The sequence below is a fragment of the Enoplosus armatus genome, chromosome 7 (genome assembly GCF_043641665.1).
Source record: "Enoplosus armatus isolate fEnoArm2 chromosome 7, fEnoArm2.hap1, whole genome shotgun sequence".
Lineage (NCBI taxonomy): Eukaryota > Metazoa > Chordata > Actinopteri > Centrarchiformes > Enoplosidae > Enoplosus > Enoplosus armatus.
Window position 1 is genome coordinate 14,732,493 of NC_092186.1, and position 27,721 is coordinate 14,760,213.

The 27,721-nt window shown below is 43.0% G+C and overlaps 1 protein-coding gene across 1 annotated transcript in view; it reads left to right on the forward strand.

Annotated features, from left to right (window-relative positions):
• Window positions 1-284: 284 nt before the first annotated feature.
• Window positions 285-27,721, forward strand: part of arhgef18b (rho/rac guanine nucleotide exchange factor (GEF) 18b) — a 39,787-nt gene continuing 12,350 nt past the window's right edge. The window contains exons 1-25 of the mRNA XM_070908888.1: window positions 285-366; window positions 4,563-4,705; window positions 5,510-5,684; window positions 5,727-6,129; window positions 6,541-6,691; window positions 7,517-7,643; window positions 7,748-7,802; window positions 9,170-9,214; window positions 9,595-9,669; window positions 10,237-10,345; window positions 10,722-10,893; window positions 19,010-19,077; window positions 19,935-19,980; window positions 21,511-21,718; window positions 22,374-22,480; window positions 24,215-24,355; window positions 24,756-25,006; window positions 25,233-25,358; window positions 25,473-25,590; window positions 25,727-25,981; window positions 26,210-26,286; window positions 26,465-26,643; window positions 26,805-26,878; window positions 27,183-27,368; window positions 27,575-27,721. Of these exons, the coding sequence (XP_070764989.1) occupies window positions 291-366; window positions 4,563-4,705; window positions 5,510-5,684; window positions 5,727-6,129; window positions 6,541-6,691; window positions 7,517-7,643; window positions 7,748-7,802; window positions 9,170-9,214; window positions 9,595-9,669; window positions 10,237-10,345; window positions 10,722-10,893; window positions 19,010-19,077; window positions 19,935-19,980; window positions 21,511-21,718; window positions 22,374-22,480; window positions 24,215-24,355; window positions 24,756-25,006; window positions 25,233-25,358; window positions 25,473-25,590; window positions 25,727-25,981; window positions 26,210-26,286; window positions 26,465-26,643; window positions 26,805-26,878; window positions 27,183-27,368; window positions 27,575-27,721 (3,514 nt within the window). The 5' untranslated portion in view covers window positions 285-290. The remainder of the gene's footprint in view (window positions 367-4,562; window positions 4,706-5,509; window positions 5,685-5,726; window positions 6,130-6,540; window positions 6,692-7,516; window positions 7,644-7,747; window positions 7,803-9,169; window positions 9,215-9,594; window positions 9,670-10,236; window positions 10,346-10,721; window positions 10,894-19,009; window positions 19,078-19,934; window positions 19,981-21,510; window positions 21,719-22,373; window positions 22,481-24,214; window positions 24,356-24,755; window positions 25,007-25,232; window positions 25,359-25,472; window positions 25,591-25,726; window positions 25,982-26,209; window positions 26,287-26,464; window positions 26,644-26,804; window positions 26,879-27,182; window positions 27,369-27,574) is intronic.

Here is a 27,721-nt window from a genome sequence, read left to right on the forward strand (position 1 = left end):
CTAGAAGAAGCAAAACACTTCATCTTCCTCGCCTCCTTTTCTCTTCCTGCCTTCTCTTCCAACTGTCACCTTTTCTCCTTTTTTGCCCTCCTCCTCTTCTCTTTTTTTCTGGAGGTAATCCCCGACCAGCAGCTCTCTGTTCCTTGCCTTGGACTCTCTCTCTCTCACTCTCTCTCTCTTTCTCAACTCCCCTCCCTCCGTCCCTCCGCCCCCCCACACCCTCCCTGGGTGCCAGAGCTCCAGCGTGAGTGAGCTCCAGTTCCAGCTGGCCTCCTCACTGCGCTGCACCTATGGCGGACTCTCCTCTTAACCACTCCTGGCCCTCCTTCTCCAAACTCTGGATGAAGAGATGGTCCTTCAAGAGAGGTACGGGGGAATCTGGTTTTACATTTAAATTAAACTTCAGGTGGTTTGTTGGATTGCGCAGGGGGAAGACAGAGTGATCAAAACTGAAAAAAAGAGAGGAGGGGGCTGTCGTCCAGTAGAGGTCGTGGACTGGATGTGACCTTAGGAGGATGTGTTGGCTGTTGTTTACAATTTTGACCTGGTAGGGGTTTGTGGTGTGTGACGGTTGCAGTGTATCAGATGAGAGTTTGGTGCAAAGCTCAATGAGTCACTTCATGAATGTATAAGATGTGAGAATGCATCTACCATTAAAAGGAAACCTCTCATTATTATTGTAAAATCATCATTTAGTGTGATGATCCTGACTTTAGTGCTGCCACTGTAACCTGTAGAGTTAACAGCCAAAATTCAGGTTTTTTTAAATGATGTTTGGTGTAGCATTACAGTTTAAGTAAATCCATTAAGAAGTTCACTGAGAAAAAGACTGACAAGTGGAGCTTTATACACTTTACCGACGCAACAACTCATATTTTTCTGTTCATCTGTCTCTCGTAGATTGCTGTCACACGCAGAACTTGAATTATTTCATGCTCTCTGTTCTCATGCTGTTATCTTCAGAGGAATATGATGTTTGTTTTAGACATAAAGAAGCCTTGTGGGACGCTTCCATTTTGCTTCAGCCGCGGTGTCTGTGTAGCTCGGCGCTTTGAGCAGTCAGACGTATTTCTGATCAAAGAGTTTCTGTGAGATGACAGTTGTTTTGATGTGTGCTTCGACCTCAGATCTAACAGCCTCTGTGTTCTGTTTTCACCTGTGCACAACATCTGTCACACACACACAAACACACACACACACACACACACACACAGACTTGTAACACTACACCAGGGCAGGAATCATCCAGGTACTGAATGGTCATTGTGACCTTAATCCAAACACTTGTATATTTGTATCGAATAATATATTTCTGTTAAATGAGTGTGATTTTCATCTTGTCATCTGTGGTTTCTGTAGTTGGGTAACATCTGGCCTCAGTGTGTATTTACTTAGAAAGGTGTTTATTGTACTAGTGCCTCTGTTGAAAACACACCTGCAGCCACCTGTATACCTTTCCTAAATCTGTGTGCATTGTAACAACTCGTCACGTACATTGTAAATAATCAACTGACCGTATCATGGGATGCCTGAGTTCCTCTTGTGACTGTATGTACAGCAAGCTTTGTGGTGAACATGTGCCCTCATTTGCTCAAATGTCTTCCTTTTCACAAAACACTAAACACGAACAGGGTTATGCAAATCTGTCATGTACATTCTGCATAATGAAAATAACAATTCTGTAACATTCATTTTTAACAAAATACTAAACAGTTTAATCATTTTGAGGAATAAAAAAAGGAAATCCTGCTCCACTGGGGCATTTATTCATAATATTGTCACAAGAACCATTTTCAGAAACTTTTTTTACTTTTTTTCCACAAAACAAAACAGCTTAAGTTACATAAATTCTGTATAATAGTTGATTTATTGTAGGGCATTTGTCAAGCAGAGTCAAGCCAATTTTATTTATATAGCCCCAAATCAAAACTTTGTATCAGATAACTTTAAAATCTGTGAAACACATGATACCCACTTTTCTTAGACCCTGGATATAGAAGGAAACCACAAAAACCATTTAACAAACGTGAGAAACTAACTAATCATGCGTGGTCTGTCACATGTAGACAGAAGTTACAGTAGTGGAATTACAATGTAGAGAAAAGAGGAACAAATATAAACAGACAAAATACTAAGTACACAAAGTATTATATTGAGTAAATTTCAAGTGTGATCATTTTAAGAGTTTTAGGCAAGGTGTTAGTGTAATTTATTAGTTGATAATAGTCATTAATTTAGTAGCAGACCACCCTTTGTTATGTGGAGCCAAACTGCGGGGAAAACAGCTGACAGTGCCAAAACAATTATGGAGACACACACACCTGAACACACGGACAGACACACACACACACGCTGATGTTTCATCCCTGTGTAATGTATTAGCAGATATGAGAGGCCAACCATAAAAGGCTACAGCAGCACTACAAGACAGCATCAAGCGGCCGCTGCAGTGTCTAAGTTTACACTTAACACAAGTGGGATTTGGACACAAACAAACTCTCCCTCCAGCGGGGACGCTGCCATCTTCCGCAGCCTCAGCCAGTGATTTAGTAATATAGAAAATAGATCTACAGTGTGTCTGTCGGTGTGTTTATGTGAGAGCATCTCTGGCTGTCGCGCTGAAGAGGGGAGGGGATGCTGCTGGTTTATAGCAGGACACGGTGCAGGACTCAGAGTGTGGCCTGTCTGCATTTTATCTCACCGCACAACACAACCTGAGGTCCCCTGCTCGCTCCTACAGACATACAATAAGACTCTAAAACAATCACAAATATTATTCGAATTATCTGCAAGAAAAGCCATGAGGTGGAATGAATGTCTCTCCATGAATGAACTTCAAGTTCACCAGAAAACCAGTCTTCACCGATTCAGAGTTTTGGTACTTTTAATCTATCCTGAGAAGTCATGTGTCACAGATGTACACTTTGAACTCAAGTAAGAATGTTAAATATCTTGGCATACATTGATAGCAAGTCCTCATAAATAAAAATGCCGGTCTGCTGATACCTTCTGAGCTTTTCGTGTAACTCACAGCGGTGAGTGTGATAAGGTTCAGTGACAACAACGTACAGGATGTCCATAATCCAACGTTTAAAGCTGGCCTTTTTCATATTTTTATATTGACAAGGTATCTACTGACTATGTGTAATGTGAAAAGGGTTACTCCACATAGCATTTTAGCATCTTTTAGCCCGCAATTTTGCCGCTCGTCAACCTTGTTTCCAGCAGCAGCAGGCAACTGTTTTTAGCACAGAAAGTTTGCTAAACCGACTGTGTGCCACCTTCCCAGCAACAAACAGCAGACAGAGAGAGTTGGTGACTAGCTGGTGAACATAGTGGAGCATTTAGCAGCTAAAGAGCAAAATATTCAGGAGTTGGTGGAGACCAAAAACAGAGCTAAAAGTAGAGTGAATATTAACTTACATTCATGAGATGGACAGAAACACAACTCCAAATGAATGCTAATGTTGCTCTGTGTCTGCTGGATGTGTAAATAGGGATCTTGTTTTCTTGATGTTCCCCATCAACAACTGTATATATCCGTATTGTGTTTAAAGCTTCTTCTGCTGCGTCACATGATCTAAAAATAAATGAGTGCTGCTTTAAAGGAGAAACTTAACTAGATTCCTACCATTCCCACTCCTACCATGTTTATGTTTCTGTTTTATGGTCCACAGAGTCTCCATTCACTCCAGTCTGTCACCATTCCTTCATCACTGAAATCACAGATATAATAACACATATAGCATTAGCGCTAGTTGTTTAGCCGAATACTTGTTTACACTGGTCATGTTAAATGAGAAAATGAAACTTCACAGGGGAACAGAAAGAGGTCAAATCTATTCGAGGAGAAGTGAGTCAGCCTTTGTGGAGCCAGGCTGGCTTAGGCTAAGGCTCGGGTTCACAGGAGGCGTCCCTTATGAAATGAGCCTTATGTAACCTGTCGTAGCTGTGGCTCTCCCCTCCTCAGATGGGCATGGTGTGGCTGAAACCCTAACTGTGAACATGACATACTCAGACGCCTTAACAGACTTTTCAGACACCACGAGACACTGACACGTTTGTTTTTTATTCATGAAAAATGTAAGAAATGTCACAATTGCACCCATTTTTAACCTCACACATGTGATTCCAAACTCTGTACTGTCCATTTAATTCATATAGCATGTACTTACTATAGTATGTTATATTATTTACCACAGGCTTGTGAGGCAGCTTGTCAGGCCGCTGAAAGCTCAGTGAGGGAATAATCTCCAGCTCTCCACCACTGACACGGAGACTAATGCTGGCTCACCAAGCAGTTTGCAGTGGTGACAGTGGTTTGTGGCATCATGTGAATCAAGGAATCTGTTTACGCAATGGAAATGTAAAGGAGCTTTCAGTGAGAGGCTGCAACTGAGCTTTTCTTCCATTATACACAAAATCGCTCAAAATGATTACACAGGTGTTAAACAGCTGTTGAAATCAGCTGCGTCTGCCTTTCTTTGTGTTCTTTTTCTCCTTATGGTAAAGTTATTGTGTTTTCGGGAAATGTTTATAACATCACATCCATTATCTTTCAGCATCAGAGTGCAAGCCATGTAGTCAGCCCTGTGGACCTCCCAGTGACCAGCCTCATGCTCCCACCGGGACAGGATCTTCCTCCTCACTATCCCCCTCCTCTATCGCTGAAGATGCCTTCTTTGGTAGCACCAATGAAGACCAGGTAACACTCTATGTTCTTGATTTGGATCATTTGTATTTTACATTCTGTTCCCTTCCTTTTTGTAACCATATTAGCAGCATCTAGGGATGGCAATGTCAGTCAGTCGGTCCACCACTTTAAAGACTAAAATATCTCAACAACTATTGGACGGATTAAAATTTTGTACAGACATTCGTGGTTCCCAGACAATGAATCCTCATAACTTTGGTGATCCCCTGACATTTTAATTGGCATTACCATGAGATTAACATTTTAGTTTTTTTTATTGAAAAATCCATCCAAAACTACTGGATGGATTGCTGTATAATTTGGTTCAGACATTCATATCTCCAGAGGATAACCTTTGATCCTTTGATCTTCAATCTAGTGCCATCACAAGGGCAAATTTCAGTTTGCCCAATAATAGTAAAATACCTGCAAAACTAATGAGACATTCCCATTAATCTCAGCCTCACGTTGTGTTTAAATCTAAATAGCAAATGTTAGCATGCTAACCTTCTTAAATAAGATGGTAAACATTATACCTGCTTAGCATGTTAGCATTGTCATTGTGACCATGCTGATTTTAACATTAATCTCAAAGGTGCTGTGCCTGTGAACAGTTTCACAGAGCCGCTAGCATGACTGTAGACTTTTAGTTTTGAGTTATTTGAATTTGGGGTTGCAGCTGATGTTCAGAATATCTTGTTATCTCCTCTCTGTTCTCCATGTCTGTCCTCTTTCTTCTCTATCCCCTCTCTTTTTAAATGTTTCTTATCTCCCTCTGCTCCTGTCTGCCTCCTTGCCACCCTTGCTGCGTTGCAGGATGCGTGTTCAGTAGTCAGTGACTACGACTGCCCCTGTGTGGAGGTGAGCAACAGTGTGGTGGACCTGCTGGGCCTCAGCTCTTCTCTCAGAGACTCTGAGTACTTTAAAGACCTGGAGGGAGGGATACCGGCTTCACAGTCTACTGCATCCACAGTAACCACAGTCTCAGAGAGCAAAACCCTAACTGTTGGCCTACAGGTGTCCCTAAACACAGACAGTCCTGCCATCAACCAACCTGTGCAGACTTCTGTGACCACACACTCAATCCCAATCAATGCACCACCATCCCCCTACTATATACACCCTGCAGAGGAACCTCATCACAACTTTGTGGTGACTCAGCTCAGTCCTAAATTAATGCCAGGTTGTATTATTGATAGCGGTGACCTTGCAGGCCCTGCAGTAGGACTTAGCTTGACAATTAATCTGAATGGACTATTGGGATCAATGGAAACAGCAAAAAGAACGACAGGATCAGAGGAAGAACAGGAGCAACCCAGTATGGATTTAGACAGAGAGCCAGACCTGGACAGCTTTCCTAATCTGGTCAGATCCATGTCAACGTCTCGGAGGCACAGCTGGGGAGTCCCTATGTCCCCCATTAACCTGGGGAGGAGGTGAGCTGGATGGATGTTTGTAAAGAATGGCTGGAAATAACTGGAGGGAGCAGTCTCATAGAGATAAATATGATAATATCACATCTAAAGTCTTTCATATATTTCTTCCTGATGAGCAAAACCTTGTCGCTTCAGCATCGTTTAACATCGCTAGTCACTCTCATAAACAAAACTGAGCTATTTAACTGAGCTGAGTGTTTCCGGTGGTTTAGTTGGTTGTTCGCAGCTTCTTAAATAATGCAGTCAGGCTGCTGTGAGGTGAGAACATGAGCAGTGCCCCCAAATACCTACTGACAAACCGAACAACACAAAAATAAACAGTGTCTTGCTCAAAAGTTTTGTTTGGTTAATAGATTAATTTCACTGCCTGTTAACCCTCTGCTGTGTGTGTGTTTGCTGCTGTGCTGCCAGACTGAGTCTGGATACCATGGCCGTGGACAGCGATGGAGAGAGAGAGGATGATGAAGAGAGACAGTCTGACAGCTGCACAGCTTGTCCTGGAGAGGAGATGGATAGTCCCAGGCTGAGGGTCCCCTGTCCAAGAGCCAGGGTCACCAGAATGGTAATAAAGCAATGGCGACACATTGCACATATTATTGTCAACAAATCTTATCTCAAGACCAAAATCAACAGTAGTCAGTTTCTCAGTACTTTCGGACTTCCTTACCCTGTCGGTGGCACTCAGCCCCATCGTCTTCCACTGAAGACATAAATCCTTAAAAACAGGTCACAAATATATACTTAAATATAATTTATTTTTCAAGTAATTTCAAAAATAGCTGGGAACTGCAGTTTTCAGCAAATGTTACTCAAACAGGAGAAAATAGTGCATTCATTATGGACTATTTTCAGCTGTGGATTGATACACATTTGGTGCTCTAGTGAGTATTTACAGCAGCAGGATGGTGTATGTGGGAGTGGCTCAAAATAAACTATGTGCGTGTTTATGGTAATGAACATGTCACCAAGTGCAACAGTGTGGCTCATATATGTGCTTTAATGGTTTTTGGACAACAGCTGAGGTCTGTGGAACAGAGGCTTCACAGATCATTCAGATCAATTAATTGTTGTTGTCAGTCTTTTCATGGGATTTGTTGACAATAAGAAAACTTTTAAATATCACCAGACTTATCCTTTAAGGGAATACGGCTTATGGTTGGCCACAACTTGGATATTTGACACTAAAGAACAAAATACTGAATCTTTTGCAGTACTGTGACAAACTACAAAAACAAAAGACTACAGTGACTATAAAAGCAAATTAATAAAGGCCCCTGTCGGTAAAAGTTAACATCAAAAGTATTTCATCTGTATGTTGGCGAGTGGAGGTAAAACAGATCAAATGTGCACGTGATGTACATGTGTGTTTATTCTTCAATGCTTTCAGGCCGGTGGTGTGCCCGGCAGGCATCTGTACTCCCGCTCAGAGATCCTCGCCTCAGACGAATGTTCCCGTGCTGCACACATTTCTCGTGTTGTACAGACATCCAAACAGGCCGCCAGGGCAGCAGGAGGTGGGGCTGAGTGTTTGTACATGTAGAGTACATGTTAGTTTATGTGATTTTTACACTCAGCACTCATCATATTTGACATTTTCATCTTTCTCCTCCTCCTGTAGCAGAGGAGTTCGACCCTGAAGAAAACCTACATTCTACTGAAGGACACAGCCATATGTAAGCCTACACTGTCATCAATTACCTCTGCAGCTTGACTTAGGTTACACAACCCTTTATGACTTGCAATGTGTGGTGGAATATCTATTTCCTTTCCTGAAGCTGCTTCAGTCTGACTGCCAGCTCAGCTTTAATGATGCTTGAAAGAAAAAAAAAGATACTCCTGTGTTTTGATTCACAGGAAGCAACTGTTGATCACTTGTGTCCTGTAAATTATACCTGCAGCTCTTGAATGATTCAGTACAATAGTTCACATACTGTTCGGTGGTTTTAAACTGTTATAGTCTGGTACAGCTGTCCAACTCCCACGTAGCAGGGGGGCTTTCCCCATTCCCTCCTGACATTTCTGCTCCATGTCATATGTCTGCAACCTCCTCCTCCCACAGTCCTCGCTCCCAGCTCCTTAGATGGCCCCTTAGTGTGTGTGTGTGTGTGTGCGTTTCTGTGGGTGTGTGTATTATATGTGTGCTCTGGTGATTGTGTGGGCGCAGCAGACAAGGGAGGATTCATCTCTAAATTGCAGTTTGACACCCAGCTCCCAGCAGTCTCGCCCTCTCTCCTCTCCTCTCCTCTCCTCCCCTCCCCTCGCCTCCCCTCTCCTCTCCTCTCCTCTCCTCCCCTCCCCTCCCCTCCCCTCTCCTCTCCTCTCCTCCCCTCTCCTCTCCTCTCCTCTCCTCTCCTCTCCTCCCCTCTCCTCTCCTCTCCTCTCCTCTCCTCTCCTCCCCTCCCCTCTCCTCTCCTCTCCTCTCCTCCCCTCCCCTCGCCTCCCCTCCCCTCCCCTCTCCTCTCCTCTCCTCTCCTCCCCTCCCCTCCCCTCCCCTCCCCTCTCCTCTCCTCTCCTCTCCTCTCCTCTCCTCTCCTCTCCTCTCCTCCCCTCCCCTCCCCTCTCCTCTCCTCTCCTCTCCTCTCCTCCCCTCTCCTCTCCTCCCCTCCCCTCCCCTCCCCTCTCCTCTCCTCTCCTCTCCTCCCCTCCCCTCCCCTCCCCTCCCCTCTCCTCTCCTCCCCTCCCCTCCCCTCCCCTCCCCTCTCCTCCCCTCCCCTCCCCTCCCCTCCCCTCTCCTCTCCTCTCCTCCCCTCCCCTCCCCTCCCCTCCCCTCTCCTCTCCTCTCCTCCCCTCCCCTCCCCTCCCCTCTCCTCTCCTCCCCTCCCCTCCCCTCTCCTCTCCTCTCCTCTCCTCTCCTCTCCTCTCCTCTCCTCTCCTCTCCTCCCCTCTCCTCTCTTCTCCTCTCCTCTCCTCTCCTCTCCTCCCCTCCCCTCTCCTCCCCTCTCCTCTCCTCTCCTCCCCTCTCCTCTCTTCTCCTCTCCTCTCCTCTCCTCTCCTCACCTCTCGCTGCCCCCACTCAGCCTCAGTGTCTTGTTTGTCTTAGGCTGATGGTACAGAAAGTTCTACAGGAGCTAAAGCTGTACCATGGGTGAGTAAACAGGAGAAGGAGGTCTGCTTGCTCCCGCCACTGCTCAAACGCCATGCCAGTCTTCACAGCAGCAGCAGAGCCAGATTGTGACCTGGGGGGGAGCACTGCACTGTATGGGTGTGTTTGTGTGTGTGTGTGTGCATGTTTTTGACATGTGTGTTTGCATGTGTCTGTTTGTGCACTGAGACACTGTGTCATTAGGAAAGGGTCTGAACACTGGAGTCTTTTTTGATTTCACAAAATCATTAGTTGACATTGAACTCACCGGACAATCTCTTACTGTAAAAGTGCACTGCTGGCTAAACCATGTTATACTCTCTGTTATAGACTTTCTTTATTTTTCTAAACACTGTTCAAATCATCTCATTGTTCCTCCACAGAGCGAAGCAGAGGAACAACAGGTCAGACACCAAAGTTTCAGGAAATGTCACCTGGTACGAGTTCCTCTCTAATGAGTAAGTATTGTCCTTATCACTGTTCCCTTATCTCTAAAGCTGCAGAAATGTTCACAAGTATTGAAGTTTGGGATGAAAATAAACATTTCCTCATCATTTCGTGCTCAGTAATTAGTTGTGTCTTACCTGTTTGCATAGAGGTGTTTCATTGGCCAGTGATAACAGGATATGATCCAAACCAAGGAGTAAAACAGCACAGTGAAAGCTGCTCTTGGTTCTGCAATAATGTGGTTTGTTTTCATGGAAACAATCCAATGAAATTTCCCGTCACAGCAGCTGTAACTATTCAACAAAATCACCCGTTTCCCAAGATGGATTTCACTTGTGTTGATTTCCAGACTGACAATTACAAAAGAGAATTATGATATCTGTCATTTAACTTGCACAAGACGAACACTGTCCTATGTTGACTTAAGCTTTTAAGAGATATAAAGTTTCAAGATAGTCAAATATAAATAAACAAATATAAATAAACAATTTTCAATAAATATTAATGATTTTCAAATGTGAGTAACCATAGAGGTGTTTCTGTATTTTCTGTATTTTGTTCTCTACTTCTTCGACCAGGAATGAGGAAGAGGAAGATCGTACAGAGAAGGTGGAGAAAGGCACTAAGGTGAAGAGGACTCTCAGCTCTCTGAGGAACAGGATGACTGGCTCTTTTAATAAAGATAAGGTAAACACCATAGCCACTTTGAACTCATACTGCAATACACCATGCTGCCTGAACTGCAGTGGCATACATGACCTAATTTGCATTAAAACACATTTTTAACCTTGAATGCAGAAAAGTGAGTTCAGTCGCTGCCCTCATGCTGTATTTCCTAATATTACAAAGAGCAAATCCTGAGGTGTTAACAGTTCACTGGTGTGCATGTTGCTGCACACACGAGCCACTAATCTACCTACACAAACCCTGTTATATATCCTGCCTCTGACACGGTTATGCAATGTCATACCCAGCCATGCAGTATGTGCCATGGTGAAAGAGAACAGACTGTATTTGCATATATAAACCTCCCTCCGTGTTTGCTTTTCTTGTTCCTCTGCAGGGTAAGAACCGTGAAAAAGAGCAGCAGAAAGAGAAGGGGAAGGAGACCAAAGAGAAAGTGTGCGGCAGCAGCAGAAACAGGCATTATTTGGTGCCAGGCGCTTTCTCCAGCTGTGCCACCTGCTCACTGTGCAGCAAGACCCTGCAGAAAAAGCATGGCCTGCAGTGCATTAGTGAGTAACACCAAAGTCACAGGTGTAGACGCACCCACGCTTGTTCTCAGCCTGACACACACATGCACAAGTGCTCCGCTCACACACAAACTCGCATCTATTTATGCCCATGCTACTGCCCGCATGCTCACTCACCCATTTATTGGTGTACTCAAACACACAGGCAAACCAACAGAGCCACCCACACCCACACACCCAGAAGCTGTAATATGTCATATATAAGTGACTATTTCTGACTTTAATACACTTGTTGACATCTTTGTTATGTGGCAGATTATAGCATTAAAAGTACAGTCCATAAATAACATCATAACAAGTTTTCACTTTGTCTTCACAAGTATGTAATAACCCAGAGTGTTATAATGACGGTAAATGCTGTTGGTCATATTGGCGGTGGCTTTTCTTTTGCACCTTTCTGCTGAACAGAAGATGCTGTTTGTCTCCAGTTCCTCTTCAAACAGCATTTAAACTTGTGAAGTATTTCATACTAAAACACACTCACGCAGTCTGAAACTCTCCCTGCACTTTATTTCACACTGCATCACTACTGTGGGTCCCAGTTTTGTACAACTTAGCTCAGTTGTTTAGATGTGTTATCTGATGTATTAGCACCATCTTATGACAGTTGTTTATCTGCAGCACGCCTTAACTGCCTTCAAATATTATTCACATTTCCTGTGTCTTTTGTGTGTTGGATGAACTCGTACAATGAGAAAGTAGGCCCTGCTGTGTCTGGAGGCAACCACAGCTTAGTGCGTCCGCTCACACAGTAGGCCTGTACAGGACATTTCAACACCCCGTGGTTCCTTTTTTCTGCTGCTCTTATGCCACTCCTATACAGCCTGCAGGTCAGCTGATAAGCTTGCAATACCCAATGAAAGACATGGAAAACTGAGTTCAGTGGAAAGACTCTGATCCAAGAAGTCAGACTGCGTGACAAACCGGTGATAGTAGTTTGAAATAGCAGGAATAAGACCTTTTTATTATAACATATGTTTGAACTCCACTTATCGATGAAATAATCAAAATAGTTTAAAGTAATCAAATGGGCGGGATAACATTTTGCAGAAATTGATTGTTAAAGTGCACTTTGACTTTATAGATTCGTAAATACAGTGATAAGTAAAAAGCAAAAATGATCAGTTGAGATTAACATGATAGCTTTGTAACATTAGTGAGTAACACCAAACGGACTAAAAAGTACAAAGTTGCCTCCTAAATTAGTGAGCGTAAGCATCAAGTTGCAGAAGACAGAAATACTTTCTAAAAAAAGTACCTCAGAATGTAACTGTACTTGAGTAAGTGTAAATGTAAATGGTAAATAAATGATCTCACTTATATAGCGCCTTTCAACCTTCACGGTTTACAAAGCGCTTTACAGCTAAGTCTCATTCACCCATTCACTCACACATTCACACACCAATGGCGACTGAGCTGCCATGCAAGGTGCTGGTCTCCATCGGGAGCAACTTTGGGTTCAGTGTCTTGCTCAAGGAGGGGGCAGCCAGGGATCGAACCCCCAACCCGCTCTAACCAGCTTTACCTCCCGTGCAACAGTGCTAACCACTGCGCCACCATGCCGCCGTACCAAATGTACTTAGTTATATCCCACCACTGCTTGCATGTTATTTATTTACCACACACAAATACACACAGAGCCAGCTCCTTACATTATCTCATTCTCAAAAGAAAAGCATCAGAATAAAAAAGATATTGGGTCTTTTGTCTTTATTATATATTAATATATATATATATATATATATATATATATATATATATATATATATATATATATATATATGTATATATAAGTATAGATCTTCCATGGGCCCCTTAAAAGTACCTACAAGTTATTCTAAAAAGTGATACTTGTATACCCCCACAGGGTATTTCCAAATGGCACAGCCGGCCTGAGGTCTAATGCTTGGACCACACACTTGTTGATATTACTGTAATTCGGATGCTGTCTTCTCCTAAGCCATGTGATCTGCTGGTGGAGAATGTCACATCACCAAATACTAGTTTCAAACAAAGAACAAGGAAACAGGACTCATTTTCTTCAAACTGGACTGGATTTCCAGCAGTGCAAGGAGAGGAGCAGCAGTTAGTTATTCTGTGCTACCACTTCATTATTTCATGGCTGTAGCCTAATAAGTGTCCTTGCTGCTCCCGTTCTGTGGGAGACAAAGGCCATAATATGTCCAGAACATTTATAAATCCTGCAGTCTGGTGGGAGGGGATATAACGTATGATTGTTTTTAATAGTGTGCTTATTAAACAAAGTTGTTCTGGCATATATCACAAGGCACAGGGCACCACACATCCAGTGTGGTTCAGACTGCACTGCATCTTTTAGACACTAACCAGAAGCCACAATAACACATATATCTCTCTTGCTTTCTCTCTGAGACGATTCCCCATTCATCAAGCATGGCTGTTGGGAGTGATAAAGTTGTAGATCATAAATGTTGACACTTGTGCTGTTGGTACACACACACACACACACACACACACACATACACAAAGGCGTGAGAAAACAAGTGAGTGTCCCTTTAATTTGAACCGAGCCCTGTGGGGATTCAGCCGAGAATCAGCCTGTGGAATGCGTCGTTTGTATGCCAGAGATTGTTCCCAGTGAGAGTAGGACACAAAACTGGACAAAACCAAGAATGTGGGATACTTGTTGCTGTTGAGCTCAATGGCCGAACTGATTTATCTAGCTTACGGGCAGACTACATTTCCTTTTGGAAGCAGCTGGTTCACATAAACCCGAGTCTTGTTGGAACGGTAAGAGGCAGCGACTGTAGCGATGGTCTCAAGCGGGATCAGGTGGATGAACTCCCGTTGTTTCGCTCAATGGACTTTTCGTGCATCCTGACCGCTAGCCAGGCAGCTAAATGCTAACCATAGCCAACCAACCGCGTCTTGTGTTTTTCTTCTAAAGGCTTGGTTTTATGTTGGGTTTGAGCCAGTGTGTTAACAACGGGAACGCACCTCTTGAGTGTCCTTGATATTTAATTTATCACAAACTGGCCCAAATTAAATCCCAGTTACTCTTAACGCATAGCTAGCTAACTATTAGCCACTTAACGCTAGCGTTAGCCTGCCCACAACCGCTTCTATTTGAAAAACAAGTTTAGTTGGGTAAGCAGTTCGCTATACTTGGCTTAAAGTGATACTTTATATAAACAAACAGGCAGCCACATCAACGCTGTTGGTATCCGTATCTGAATGTTGCACAACCTCCCTTCAGTTCCACTTTATGTGCCTTTTTTTGTCTTTGCTAGTGTCTGCAGACTTGGAAGCTCAACAGGTGATTGCTAGCTAATGTTAGCTTTCAAGATAACTTTTGTTATTTAACCGAAATCCGCTGCTAAAGCCTGCTCAGATGTTGCCTCTAATATGAAGGAAGGGTAGTACAAGTGACACTGTTCACATTTACAGTTTGATAGTAATCTGTCGTGTAAGTCGAAGCTAACGTTAGTCTCCAGTGTATAACTGTCTCTTGTATTTCTTCTTGTGCTCCCACCCCGTTATAGTTGGCTCAGCTAACTGGCTCGGTGTTCTGAAACTCCACAATCCTCGCAGTGTTAAATTATGTTATTCTTGAGTGTCAAATTCTTGCTTTTCTTACTCTTCTACCGCTCTGTTCTGACTGAGCTTTCTCTCTGACTGAGTCACATGGTGCTAATTGTGCTTGGCAGGTCTGCCGGTGCATAACAGCCCACTCCACTGACTCTGGGTCTCACCCATCTCACCCTGTTAGCACACCACTTCTCCATGCATCACTGCTTTGCCTTCCAGCATGCCTGACTCCCTGGGTGTCTGCCTTGTACAAGATTTAAGGTCTGACTGCCTCCATGTCTCCTCTGAGTACTTCTCAGTATATTTTCGCCTCTAAATCTACTTTTCATGGTATCTATTGGCCTGATTAGTCATGTGATTGACATAAGTCCCATAAAGGGGGCTAGTCAGCAGAGGAGTAACAAGTTCAATGAGTAGAATAATTGATCTGTGTGTGACTTTCACTTGGTATACAGCATTTATTTACATCTAGATATACTTCTGCCTTGGCTTTCCCCAAGCGTCATCTTCTAGTAGTATTTGTATGTTACTGGTCTTTAAAGGTAACCATGACCCTCCTTTGTAGGTGAGAAATGTGACCAGCGAAGATGTTTCGCCTCACTGAGTAAACAGCTCCCCGAGCCCTAGTTCCTCCTGTTTCACTAGATGATGTCATGGGTTGGCTGGCTGCTTCAGAGTTTGCCCCAAGTGTTGATGTTTTTGTCACTATTGTTTCGGGGAATTAAGAGTAACCTCTTACACACACGGCGTGCACATGCACACACACACACACACACACACTCACAGGAAACAGGTGATGTGAGTTTTTGGCTGCTGTGTAAGAAAGTAATACCTTCAAAACCGCTGCTGTGGCCTCTTTTCCTCTAGGTTGGTCTGTACAACTATTTGTGGTAGCAGGGTTTTTCTATGAACTGCATAGAGTATTTGGGGGTACACTTTGGTTTTAACATGGTTTTGTTCTATACCAAGAATAGTGCAAGGATACCCACAGGAAATATAAGTGAGTTTCAACTCAAATGGTGGCGCTACATCAGCTAAAGTTACACTGTGTAACAGTAATATGTTTGGCTTAGTTAACAACTAGAGGGTACATGCTCTTTAACACTCCTCATATACTAGCTACATACACCGCTTGAAACTGAATAATGCTGGCGTATGTGAGCAGTGGACCACCACTTTATCTAAAATCAGATGCTTTGGCCGATAGAAAACACTGCACCCTTGCACTAGCAGGTATGATTTGAAACCTTTAATTTAGGCTGAGGCAGTGTTGTTGCTTTTACAGAACTTTAAAGGACAACACCTTGTTTTTTATGCTGTGTATAGGTAATAAATGATAATTTAGGGCAAGTTAACAAAATATGCGTTCATGTGTTTTTTTCGGTGCAATATTTGGAGAGTGCTCCAAAAGACAAACTGAAAACCAAACCTGAAGGTCTAACAAAAAAGGATGTTTTTTTTTTCTTGTATTAAAAGGTTGCTGTTTGGCTGCTGGTCTAGTCAGATGTTAGTGTCCTTGTACACTGGCAAGGACAGTTTTACTGCATAATAAAACCAACATATAATTGACAAAAATACGCAGCTTATAAAATCTGTGATGAATTGCTTTTCTCAAGAAAATGTTGTGTATGTTAATGTTTCCCTGGAAGAACCCACCCTTCGCTATCAGGAGCTCTGCTGAGTACACTTTCGTCCAGTAAGATAACATGAGGCAACACATTCTCTCTTTAGAGTAAGAGAAGGTGATCTTTTTTAAAATTGTTGTGATATTTTATTTTCATCCATCTGTTGGTTTGTTGGTTAGCTTCTTTATGCTGCTCATCTATTATACTGCCGATCACAGTGGTGACCCAGGCCTCGTTTGCGTTTCCAGTTCATTTGAGTGACTCACTGAACTGTGCGCTGTACACCACAAGCTTCTTGTGTGATAGGGTAGTTGCCAGTCAGCAGATTGTGGGTGTGGTGGTGGTTTTGATGGAGGCTGAGTGTCCCGTGGATCAGCTGCACAGTGGTGCTGACATGACATGAGTGACTGCAACTTATCACATTGCTCAAGAGTGGCAAAGCTGGTCGACACCCAACACGTCCTCCTGATGTTATAAATCACTATGGCAGTATATACTGGCCTGATGTCCAAGCTGATCCGTAGGTTGTGACTATATTGGTATATCTTCACCGTGGGTATCGCACACTGTGCTATTGCCAAACGTTGAGGTGGTCTGTAGCTGCATCCAGTCATTGCTGATAAGCTCTTGATACCAAACTGAAAACACAGTGTTTGTGCTTATCTTAGGATATTTTTTTTTACTTCCATTAAGCAAAAATGAATGCAGTTTGAGTACAATCACCTCCACTACACATTCCTAAACAGAAATAGCTTACTTTTGATTTCCTCAGTGATGACTTCAAGTGATGATGTTGCAATGACATGGCTTTTTTTATTCCAATCTAGATCTGCTTACCTACCAGGTCCTCTTATCTTTTCCTGTTCTTTGCAAATTCTATTCCCAGCCTTGCCCAGTCAGTGTGTTTGGGCTTTGTTGAAGATGTACTACAGGCTTGATAGACTTTATTAGATGCTGAAGGCTTGTTGTGCTTTTTGTCTTTTGTCTGAAAGAGCCAAGCTGGCAGAGAGACTGGAATTTTGCATATTAGTTGTGGAGCGAGGTGGAAATTTATCTCTGCGTCTGGCTGCTTGACTGCTGATGAGTTTGTTGGCTTACTGACTTCTGTGCCCGTATCTTCCTCTGAAGGTAAAAAAAACCCCATCTCTTCTCTGACCTTAAAACTGAGGAATATCTGATTTGAAGCAATAATTTCGGAAAATGTGTTATTTGTGTTAAATGCTAGATGTCTACATTGGGATTCAATGGGCTTGTGCTGGGCCAGAATAAAATGTAGCAGTTCAGTACTGCTGGATCCAGCTCAAAGGGGGACACAGCACTGCTGGCGAAGATTATTCAGAAGCCAGTTTCTGTTTTCTTTTCCTTCAGCTCAGCCAGCAATTGTTCATTTATTACCAGAGAGAGGCAGACAGAGGGGCTAGGTTAGAGATTATGAATGAAGTGAAATGATAGGGTAAAAGTGGTTAGAGCTGCATCTGAAAGGTAAAAGATAGAAGATAGATTCTCTAATATAAAGGACTTGCATAGTATACTGTATGCACCTATTCATCTGCACAGGAAGAAGGGTTTTTTGTTGTCTCCATTGTACCAGCACACAGAAGAGGAATAAGCAATAGAGGCCTTTACAGTAGTCTGTACAGCAGTTAGTGGAAGTTGCTAGTATGGGTCGTGTTTAAATTGTGTTTGTTCACAGGAGTGCCACCTTTGTCAACAAGCTATGGAACCAGATTCAAACAATCACCATACTGCCTCGTGCCCCTCGTGTAACATGGTAAATGTAAAGGGGGCAGTGTTAGGGAAACGTGCACTTTGTTACTTGCTATGAACGGTAGTTTGAGTTATTATCACTAATCATTCCATTAGAAGAAAATAATAGGAAATAACAAAATGCATGTTTGAAAAAATATCTAATAACTTCTTGTTATCATAAACCTTATTTTACACCATGAATGATAAGCACACAAAACAATGACACTTTCTGATTCTAATTTCTCTCTTTATTTTTTTTGACCATGGTATTTTCCAGTATTGTGCAGTCAGAAGTTCAGTCTGCTTTTCACTAATTGTGCATTTGATCAGGCTGTTAAACTCACCAACCCTGTTTCCACTGATCAGCCTATCTACAGAGAAGTAGCTCTTGTTTTAGTGTGTGTATATGCATTGCTGCACTTGTGTACACCTGTGTATGTTTTGCATTGAAGGCCACGTGTTTTTTTGTCCACATCAGCCTGGTTTTACCTGGCTGTGTTGGGATCAGACTTTGCATAGTGATAACTTAATTTGTTTGGCTAGCCTAGTCCCTCAGGAAAGGCTTCTGCTGCTTACCTTATACAGTATGTTCCAGGCTGAAAGATTGAATTATTTTGTTTTACCGGTGTTTTGTCTTTTCAGTAATTGAGTAGAACGTGGAGGGGGATATTATTGCCCGCATTATGTTTTTCCAAACAAGGAGAAAAGTGGACCAAAAGAGAAACCTGTTACTGAGAAAAAGGGAGTTCCTGCCTCCAGTGTGACTCTGTATCTTGTTCATGTAAATAAACCGAAGCCTTAGAGTTACTGCTGCACCAGTCTCATGCAGCCAAAAGTGACTCTCTCACTTTGTGATGAGAATACAACCCCTAACCCTGAAAAACAAACATTGTGATTGTTGATAGCGGCAGCTGAAAAAGCTCTGCCTCCAGGCGTTCGTTTCAGCACCACTGCAATGCTTTGTTTGAATCACAGCCTTTTTCTTTGAACACTGCCTTCAGGAGCCGTTGGATTGGTTTTGAAACTTCAAGCTTAGTTTACTGTTTTGTTCCCATCCATATTCAAATATCCAAAAGCCACCACTGTGTCCTGAGTATACTGTGTACTCTGTAACTAATGCAACACTGACTCTGTGTTCCTGTTCTGCTGTTTTTCAGATTGTGCTGTGAACGTTCACAAGAGCTGCAAGTCTCTGCTGGGTGAGTGCACCAGCAGCAAGAATAAGGTAAACACTACACTGGAGCATAGAAAAACAGGGACTCAGGCTACAGTGAAGTCGCCTGAGTGCCTTAATTTCCTCTGTGTTCTATTGTTTTGCATATATAGACTAAGTTTATACACATGTACATCATCTGATATGTGATCAGTAGCACAGATGATAAATTTCAGAGTGAAAAAAACGCACTAAGGATTAATAAGAACCCTTGGATTGTTGTATCACCACTGCAACACTAACTGCATGTGTCATGGTCAGATAGTGTTGTTCATAAATTGTATAATGAAGAAAGTATTTGGTTGAAATCTTTCATTCACTTTGTAATAAAGAATGACAAGAAAAAGATCTGCAATGTAAATGACTGTGCTTAATTGCAAATTGCGTTTACTGGAAAAGAGATTTCCAAGCTTTTCTTCTACTTGCTCCATGTTGCTTTCCCTATCAACAAACACTTCCTGCACCTGCAAAAGTAGTTCTTGCTTTCCTTAATGCTCTGGAGTTACATTTTGTGGAGATGTATATTAGCTATAGGGGAACCCTCCATGTAGCAACAAAGCCTCCACATGTAGCTACTACAGTCCCTCAACAGAGAAGCTTAAATCCACTTTTGGCAGGGAGAGTTGTGCGTTCATTCGGGACAGGGCATTTAAGACAACTCGACTGAAGATTACATGCCTCTGTCCACTCTCATGAATCTGCCTGAGATGGACTTGTTAAGCATAGCCATGTGAGCAGTCTTGTCCTGTAAAGAAAGTACAGTAAGAGTGTGCAATTTTTAGCCATTTTGTAATCTGTCACTCAGCTGATGAAAAGCTGGAGAGAATGGGCTTGAAAAAACGCTGTCTTTCTTTATTTTCTCCACACAGAGAGAATCTCTACCGAGGACCGGCTCATCAGGATCTCCTAATCTTGGTAAGCAGTGCAGATGTACGCCTTGTGAATCTCACTGACCACAGTATCAATTGAAGTAGGGAGGATGCATCAGTGGGTAGGAAGATGGTTTTGTCCCCATGTGTCAAATTAAAAGCTGGTTGGATCTCTGACGGTTTGCAGAGGATTAAAAAGATGAACCCCTCTGACATCTGAAGATTGAATTGTCCTCTTTCTTTCTCTTACATATATGTGTGTGTGTGTGTGTGTGTGGGTCTTGGTCTGGGTCTTTGTGTGTGTTTGCCTACACACTGAGTGTAGATGGTGAGATTGGCTTCCAACAGGCTGTAGGCAAAGGTGATGATTAGCCTTTGTTAAGAACAGTGAACCAGTACCTCTGGTTCAGTTCTTGTCCCAACGATGAAGAGATTGTAATAGTATTGTAAAAATGTATTGCAGTGATGTTGTCCCATTAATACATAGTAGTAGGTTTGTATCAATACACAACGAGGAACAAAAGAAAGAAAAACAAAAATCTGAGCTGTGCTAATTGTTAGTTATTTAAAGGATGTCAGATTCTCCCTTAAAATATTTTTACCACTTTATAAAAGGACAGATTAAAGGCCATTTGACTTGTTAAATTGATGAGCCTCAGAATAAATGTGCTGTGTGCTTTCATTCATTATTATCAAGTGGTCCATCCCAGGAAATTTCAATCGGGGCTAATTGTAACATTCAGCAGCTCCTGTTGCATGTGATCGAACCCGCAGGAGACATGAGCGGCTGCAGCAGCAGCAGTTTAAGTTAATCTCCTGTAGCAGTTGTTATTCTCCTCTGAACAGCTGGAGCCTTGTTAGTCACACCTAATTTCTCCTCATGTCCTCCTCTGGTCAATCAGTAGCTTGTGCAGGGGGTCGGGAACACAAGGAGCTGTGAGAGGAATTGAGGGAAAGTGAAGAATCAGAAAGTGCGAGAAATAAGTGTGCGTCTTTCGAGAAGTTGCTAGGAGAAATCGGATGTGAAGGATCTGGGCGGGTCGTGTATAAAACCAGGCTTTGTGCTTTCCTCTGCTTCTTCTTCTTCCTTACAACAGTGAAGGCACATCACTTATTACTTTTGCAATAATCTCTACTGACACTGCGACGATTATTGAGCCTTGCCACTCCTCCTAGTTTGAGATATTCACAATGGAGCTAGCTGTTACCAAAGGTTTTACTCAAACCACGGCGGCCTCCAAAGGTTGCTCCAGGTTTGCTGAACCGTCCTCCTCTTCCTCCCCATCTTCCTGCGCCTCATCGTGGGGTCTGTCCGAACATGTTGATCTTCGAGTGTTGATGCACCGCGACCTGATTACCTGCCGATTCTTCCGATCCCTGCCTCGGTCTTGGCTGAAAAAATACTGGGGTCGACTCAGACAGGATTCAAACAAGCATCCGCCCGCCTCCTCGTCCTTATCGTCCTCTGCTCCTCTTCACTGGTCATCTTCTCCTTTCTGTCTGTCTTCACCCCGTTTCTCCTCACGTTCCTCCTCACATTTCCTCCGTTCACCTGTCTCTCATCTTTCCTCCCCAGCACTAAAAGACCGGGACAGAGAGCGGGAGCAGTTGGGCTCAGCCTCATCACAGGCCCTGGATGGCCACCCAGGTTTTCTCATTACCCCAGGCATGACCATTAGTCCGTGGGGACCTAGCACTCAGCTGACTGCCGCCCATACCACCAGCTCCTCCGCAGCCTCTGCCTCCAGCCTTGGCCACAGCCTCCGTCACCACAACAGCTCAGGGTGAGTATCTCTGCCTGAGAGGTTAGACCTTTTAGGCCTTTTTTTAATGCAGAGGAGTTTATTTCTCTCTGATTTAACTGGCTTTCTCCTGAATGACAGGATAACTTTTTACTTGGAGTTGAGAAGTAAAAAAAAAAAAAATTAGCTACGAAAATTAGCTATCTTTCTCTGAAATCTATAATTCTGTAGATGTTTACAGGAGCTGCTGTATGTTAATGTTGGATATTTTTATCTGCTGAAATACTATTTTCTGTATGCCATCGAAAGATGTGTATTTATAGTTGACATATCAAGGCAAGCTGTCTTTTCTAATATAACAGCTTTTGGAAACAGAGTCTAGACGCTTCTCAGAAGTGGACTACTTTTTCGTTGCATCGCTAAGAAAAGAGTGTAGGGAGATGGGAAGGCAGTGGGAGAGAGAGACAAAGGCATAGGGGAGTTGTAAACGGGAGCGCCATAGATGAGCAACATTAAGTAGGAAAGACGGAAAGAAAAATGTAGCTGCCTGGGTTTCTCTTTTGTGTCTAATTTGATGTTGCTGTTGACCTGAAACTGCAAGTCTGCATGTTTATTTAGGCTATCACCAGCTAGTGGATTAAGTTTGTCTCAGAGTCAGCATGTATGCCACCTTGGACCTGTGGTTGTCGTCCCTCAGATCCCTCCCCGGGGAGATGGATGAGACGGATGCTCTCCGCTCCAAACGCTGCAACGAAGACGCCATTTCCCTCGCTCCCTCCACTACCGAGTCCATCATTGTTGAAGGTGAGTTGACTGACCGAGGTGAGGATTGAACATCAACAGTTCCACTCTCAGTTGAAATAGTTTCTTGGGTGGAAATTGTTATGGTGGTAACAATACCTTTTCTCAGCCTCTTCAGTCCTCTAAGATCTATGCATTTGCCTGAGTGCAGAGTGATAGTTTGTCTTCAGGGAGTTTTCTTAAATCCAGGGAGGAGAAAGTGTGGAGTGTGTTTTTATGGAGTCAGGGATTACCTCACCCTGTCATTAAGCAGTAGTGTGTGGGAGAAAGACACACATACAAAGAGCTACTACACAATCTCTTTCTCCCAGCTTCCCTGTTCTAGGATGTATTGTTTTATCAGACACACACTTTGTCACTCGGGAGCAGATGTGATGTAGATTCTTACTTTTTCTTCCTGTTGCCTTACAGTTTATGCAGAAGGAACTGCAGAAAAACTAATTTGATGATGTCCGAATGTCCCTTTCAATAAAAGCAGCACTGCATTAGAGTTTCTATCTTGTATGTACGTTTAACATTTTAGGCACTAAGATGTCTGCATCATCAAAAGATCACAAACACCTTTTTACGGAAATCCCTACAATTCAAAGTATTTTCTGTTGATAAATCATAATGTAATGCAAGTATAGAGTGCAAGGTCAGCTACAAATCAGTGCCTCTTGAGCTGAGTGTAGATCAACACTGACCCTCTAAACCACAAGTTCAGTGCTCTGTAACTGGAGTGCAGGATTAGATGTGCTCAGACTAAAGCAAAACCATCCCTGAGCTTAATCTCCTTTCTTATTTTTGCACTATGAGGTCTTCCACATTTACAGTGCGTTTTTCTGTCATGACTAGATTACAGGTTATCTCATACACAGACAGTAGTAAGACATTAAGTCAGCAGTGAACTATTCTTAACCATGCGTGCTTCACCATAAGTAATTGGTGACATTTTCTACTGTAATCATCACTTGACATCAGTTTTGATCATTTTTTAATGATACAAAATGTAGAGAATTCTGTTTAAGTCATCTGAGGACTTGAGTTACCTTTTAAAGGAAACAAGATCTGTTCATTTTATGTCATCAATCATTTTGAGAGTTTCAGAGTTGGCATCACCTTAGTGATGACGAGACCGACCTTTAGCTGCACAATTAAGGGGCCGTTCAGATGTTGCGTCTAAAAACACCAACTGTGCCGCTTTCATCCTTTTATACAAGGTGCTTGTATAACCATAACTGCATGCCATTTCATGTGAAAGGTGCGCTGACCTCACTGACTGCATCTCCAGGCGCAAAATAGTAAGAACTGGTCCAGCTCCAGGTATCCCTGAAGGAGTATAACTCATGAATGTGTTCCATGGTATAATCATCTTCATCTTCAGACAGAGCTGATGGGTTAATTCTTGTCACATGACCTGCAGTGCGCTTCCTGCATTTGAAAAAGTTGACATTTTTCATCTCAGAAAAACAGGCACGTTGTGACCGTGTCACTTTTGGTTTTGAGTGTGCTTGTCACGCGTCTCCATTGAAAATTATGAATTTGTGCACTAAAGACGCCTAAAACCTTTTCGACTGTGTTCTCTCATGGGTGCTGTTTTGCGGAACTTTACCTCTGACCTTCCTGTGAAGACACTGACCTAAACACAGGCCCCAACATTGTGCAATTTCGCAGCATATCAGGGGCCAACTTAAAATTATTAAAATGATTACACAGTGATGTCATAGTGTTTGATGCCTCTGCTCCTATCCTCAGATGCTCACTATGCAGCAGTGCGGTCTGATCTGGAGTCTGATGCCCAGGACCTGGAGGCAGAGTCATGGAGTTTAGCAGTTGACCAGCAGTACATTAAGAAGTACTCTAAAGAAATGGTGAAGAGACAGGATGTGATATATGGTAAGTGTGATTTCTTAAGTCATGTTCACACCTGTGCCTGTCCAACCAAGGAGTCACTGTCATCCTGGCTTTCCAGTGCTACACATGACAGGGAAAAATTAAAAGATTATTGTAGGACTCAAGGTGGATAGTTTACAAAAAACTACCAAAGAAAAGTATTAAAGTGTTAAAATTGATGTAGAACTAGCGATACTGTTTTTTTTATTCCACATATTGTTCTTTAATTTTATGACTATTTTAAGGAACATATATACAAGGAAACAACATGAGGAAAATAGGTTATAGAAGGTTCGGATGGCATGAAGCACCCGTTGAGAACCAGTCCAAAGCATTCCAATGCATTTTGCATGTATGTGCTTTACACAGCAAAACATAAAGTTAACTTTATGTCATTGCACAGAGCTGATGCAGACGGAGATGCACCATGTGCGAACACTGAAGATAATGCTGCGTGTGTACGTCCGGGAGTTGAAGGAGAACCTCCAGATGGACTCAGGCAGACTGGACTGTCTGTTCCCCCGCTTGGAAAACCTCCTCGAGCTTCACACACATTTCTTGTCTCGTCTCAAAGAGCGGCAGCGAGAAAACCTAGTCTCGCCCAACGACAGGAACTACACTATCAACAGAGTGGCAGACATTCTGATCGCACAGGTAGGGAGGAGATACGTAGCATGTCCAACAAGAACACGCATGCATACAAATGCCCGGCATTGGTTTCTTGAATACATCACATAATAGAGCTACACATGCACTATATGACAGACAAATAATATGTAAACAGCATAATACATGTGCCACAGTGCAGCAGAAATACAGAAACATGACAGTGAGCTGTCTGGGTGACGTCTGAGAGATGACTGTTTTCTTTGTTATCCAGTTCTCGGGTGAAATTGGAGAGAGGATGAAGGACAGCTATGGAGATTTCTGCAGTCACCACACTGAGGCTGTCAGCTACTACAAAGAACAACTGCAAAACAACAAAAAGTTCCAAAACATCATACGGGTAAGACACAGTAGCAGTCTTCTGATTTTTGACATTCACAGTATCTCTGTAGTACAGGATATTAAATCCACTTTCAGTCTGATAAACATTCAATTTTGTCTTTTTTCTTTTCAGAAAATCAATAACCTGTCCATTGTGCGGAGGTTAGGCGTTACCGAGTGTACTCTGTTGGTAACACAGCGCATTACCAAGTACCCAGTACTAGTGGAGCGCATTCTGCACAACACTGAAGGTCTTTTTTTTTCTGCTAAATAAATCACAATCACTATTCAGAAAAGTAAACTCATGCATGTAGTGAGGAATAACTTCACTCATTGTGCTTTCATTTTGCTCTATCTATAAAGGATCTTTTTTTTTTCTGTCTCTAGCGGGTACAGAGGAGCATGAGGATCTGACACGGTCGCTGGGTCTGATTAAAGACACCATCGTTCAGGTTGACGCGCTGGTTAATCTCCACGAGAAGAACTCTCGACTTCGAGACATACACAACAAGATGGAGCCAAAGGCACTGGGAAAAATCAAAGACGGCCGAGTGTTTCGCAGGGAGGACCTGGCACAGGGCAGGCGACGGCTGCTGCACGAGGGCACAGTCAACTGGAAAGCTGCTTCTGGCAGACTCAAAGGTACCATATGACATGATGACACTTCTGATCTGCTATTTAGTAGTGTGCATGTATATGCTGCTCCTATTAAAAATACATCAATAATGTGTCATTGTGGTTCTTTAGGTTTTGAATTAACATTAAAAAAAGATACTCACACGTGAAATGTGTTTAGTTTATTATCATCTACCTTCTTTCCAGCTTGCAGGCTGACGTCTAAAGTGTCATTTGTGGTTTTTGTCCTTTCAGATATTCTTGCAGTGCTCCTGTCAGATGTGTTGCTCTTGCTACAAGAGAAGGATCAGAGATATGTATTTGCTACAGTGGTGAGTGATTTCACTTGTTTTTTCTGTCAGTATAACACTGTCTAACAAACAGTATGTGTATCAAAGAGGAATAATGTGCAGTAAGATGTGAGTGGGAGCAGAGTTTCTACCATAAGAACCAGTAATCAAAAAGCCCGCCCTTCTGTCTCTGTCGTCCTCCTTATTGTTTTCCACACAGGATAACAAGCTGTCAGTGATCTCTCTTCAGAAGCTGATAGTCAGAGAAGTGGCCCATGAGGAGAAAGCCATGTTTCTTATCTGTGCCTCCTCCAATGAGCCAGAGATGTATGAGATCCACACCACCTCCAAGGAAGAGCGAAACAGTTGGATGTCGCACATACGGCAAGCTGTTGAGAGGTAGCTGCATGTAAACAGAGAGGAAATACACAGCCGTTTATTACTATAACTATTTTGTGGAAAGTTTTGAAAAAAATTTGAAAAAGATTTAGATAAAACAGAAAATGTTTGCTGCCTCTGTCTCCCCATCTAAAATGGCTTCTGTCCTGTCCCCCTCTTAGTTGTCCTCATACAGAGGAGAGGCTGTTCAGCGAGGAGGAAGAGGCACGAGCTTTCAGGTTCAAGGAATTTCAAGGTAACTGCAGATCAAGTAAGCAATGACGTGCATAAAGAAATCCCCTGGAAAATCTAGGTAGGCCACAAGGGGGGGCTCATGTATCAATAACCTTAAAATTGTTAAGCTGTTGACTTTTCCTCTTTCTTTACATCTCATCTCAGGAGATCAAAAAGATTTTATTCTTTGCTGTAAAATCTGTTTAAAACACCTATGAATATTTGGGTGTGGTAAAGAATCAGGGTTGCTACACAGATGCACAAGAAGTGAGCATGTGACAAAACCTGTAGTCCTCTCTTATTCCATTTTGTGTTTCCCATTGTAGAGCGGCTGAACCAGAAGGATGCAGTGGTCGTCCAGGCTCTTACTGAGAAGCTGCAGCTGTTTGCTGACATGGCAGAATCTGTGGCAGGTCTAGAGGACACAGCTTCACGTTCCAGACTTCTGCTTCGAGGAGATGCCTCAGACCTCCAGCAGGGGGAGGCCCTGCTCAAAGGAGCTATCACTGAGGGTAGGAAAAGGCTGCATGATATGTTAATATGCTTTAGATACAGAGGCATGGCATTGTGTGAATGATTGTGTCAACTTTATGTTCATGCACTGCTCGCTGCAGCTCTGTAATAAATCAGTATGTAGTAGCATTGTTGAATTTGCTACTTTTCCCCCAAACCTCTCACCCAGCTTTTCAACCTTAACTTGCCATCTCTTTCACTTCAGTGGAGAACCTCCAGAACCTGCTGCAGTCCGGAGTGAGGGAGGAGGCTCCAACTTCACGGCTGGAGGAAGGGTGCGGCTCTGGGGTTCTGCCCAGGCGAGCGGATACCTTTGGGGGCTATGACAGCAGCCCCACCATCCTCAGTAAGA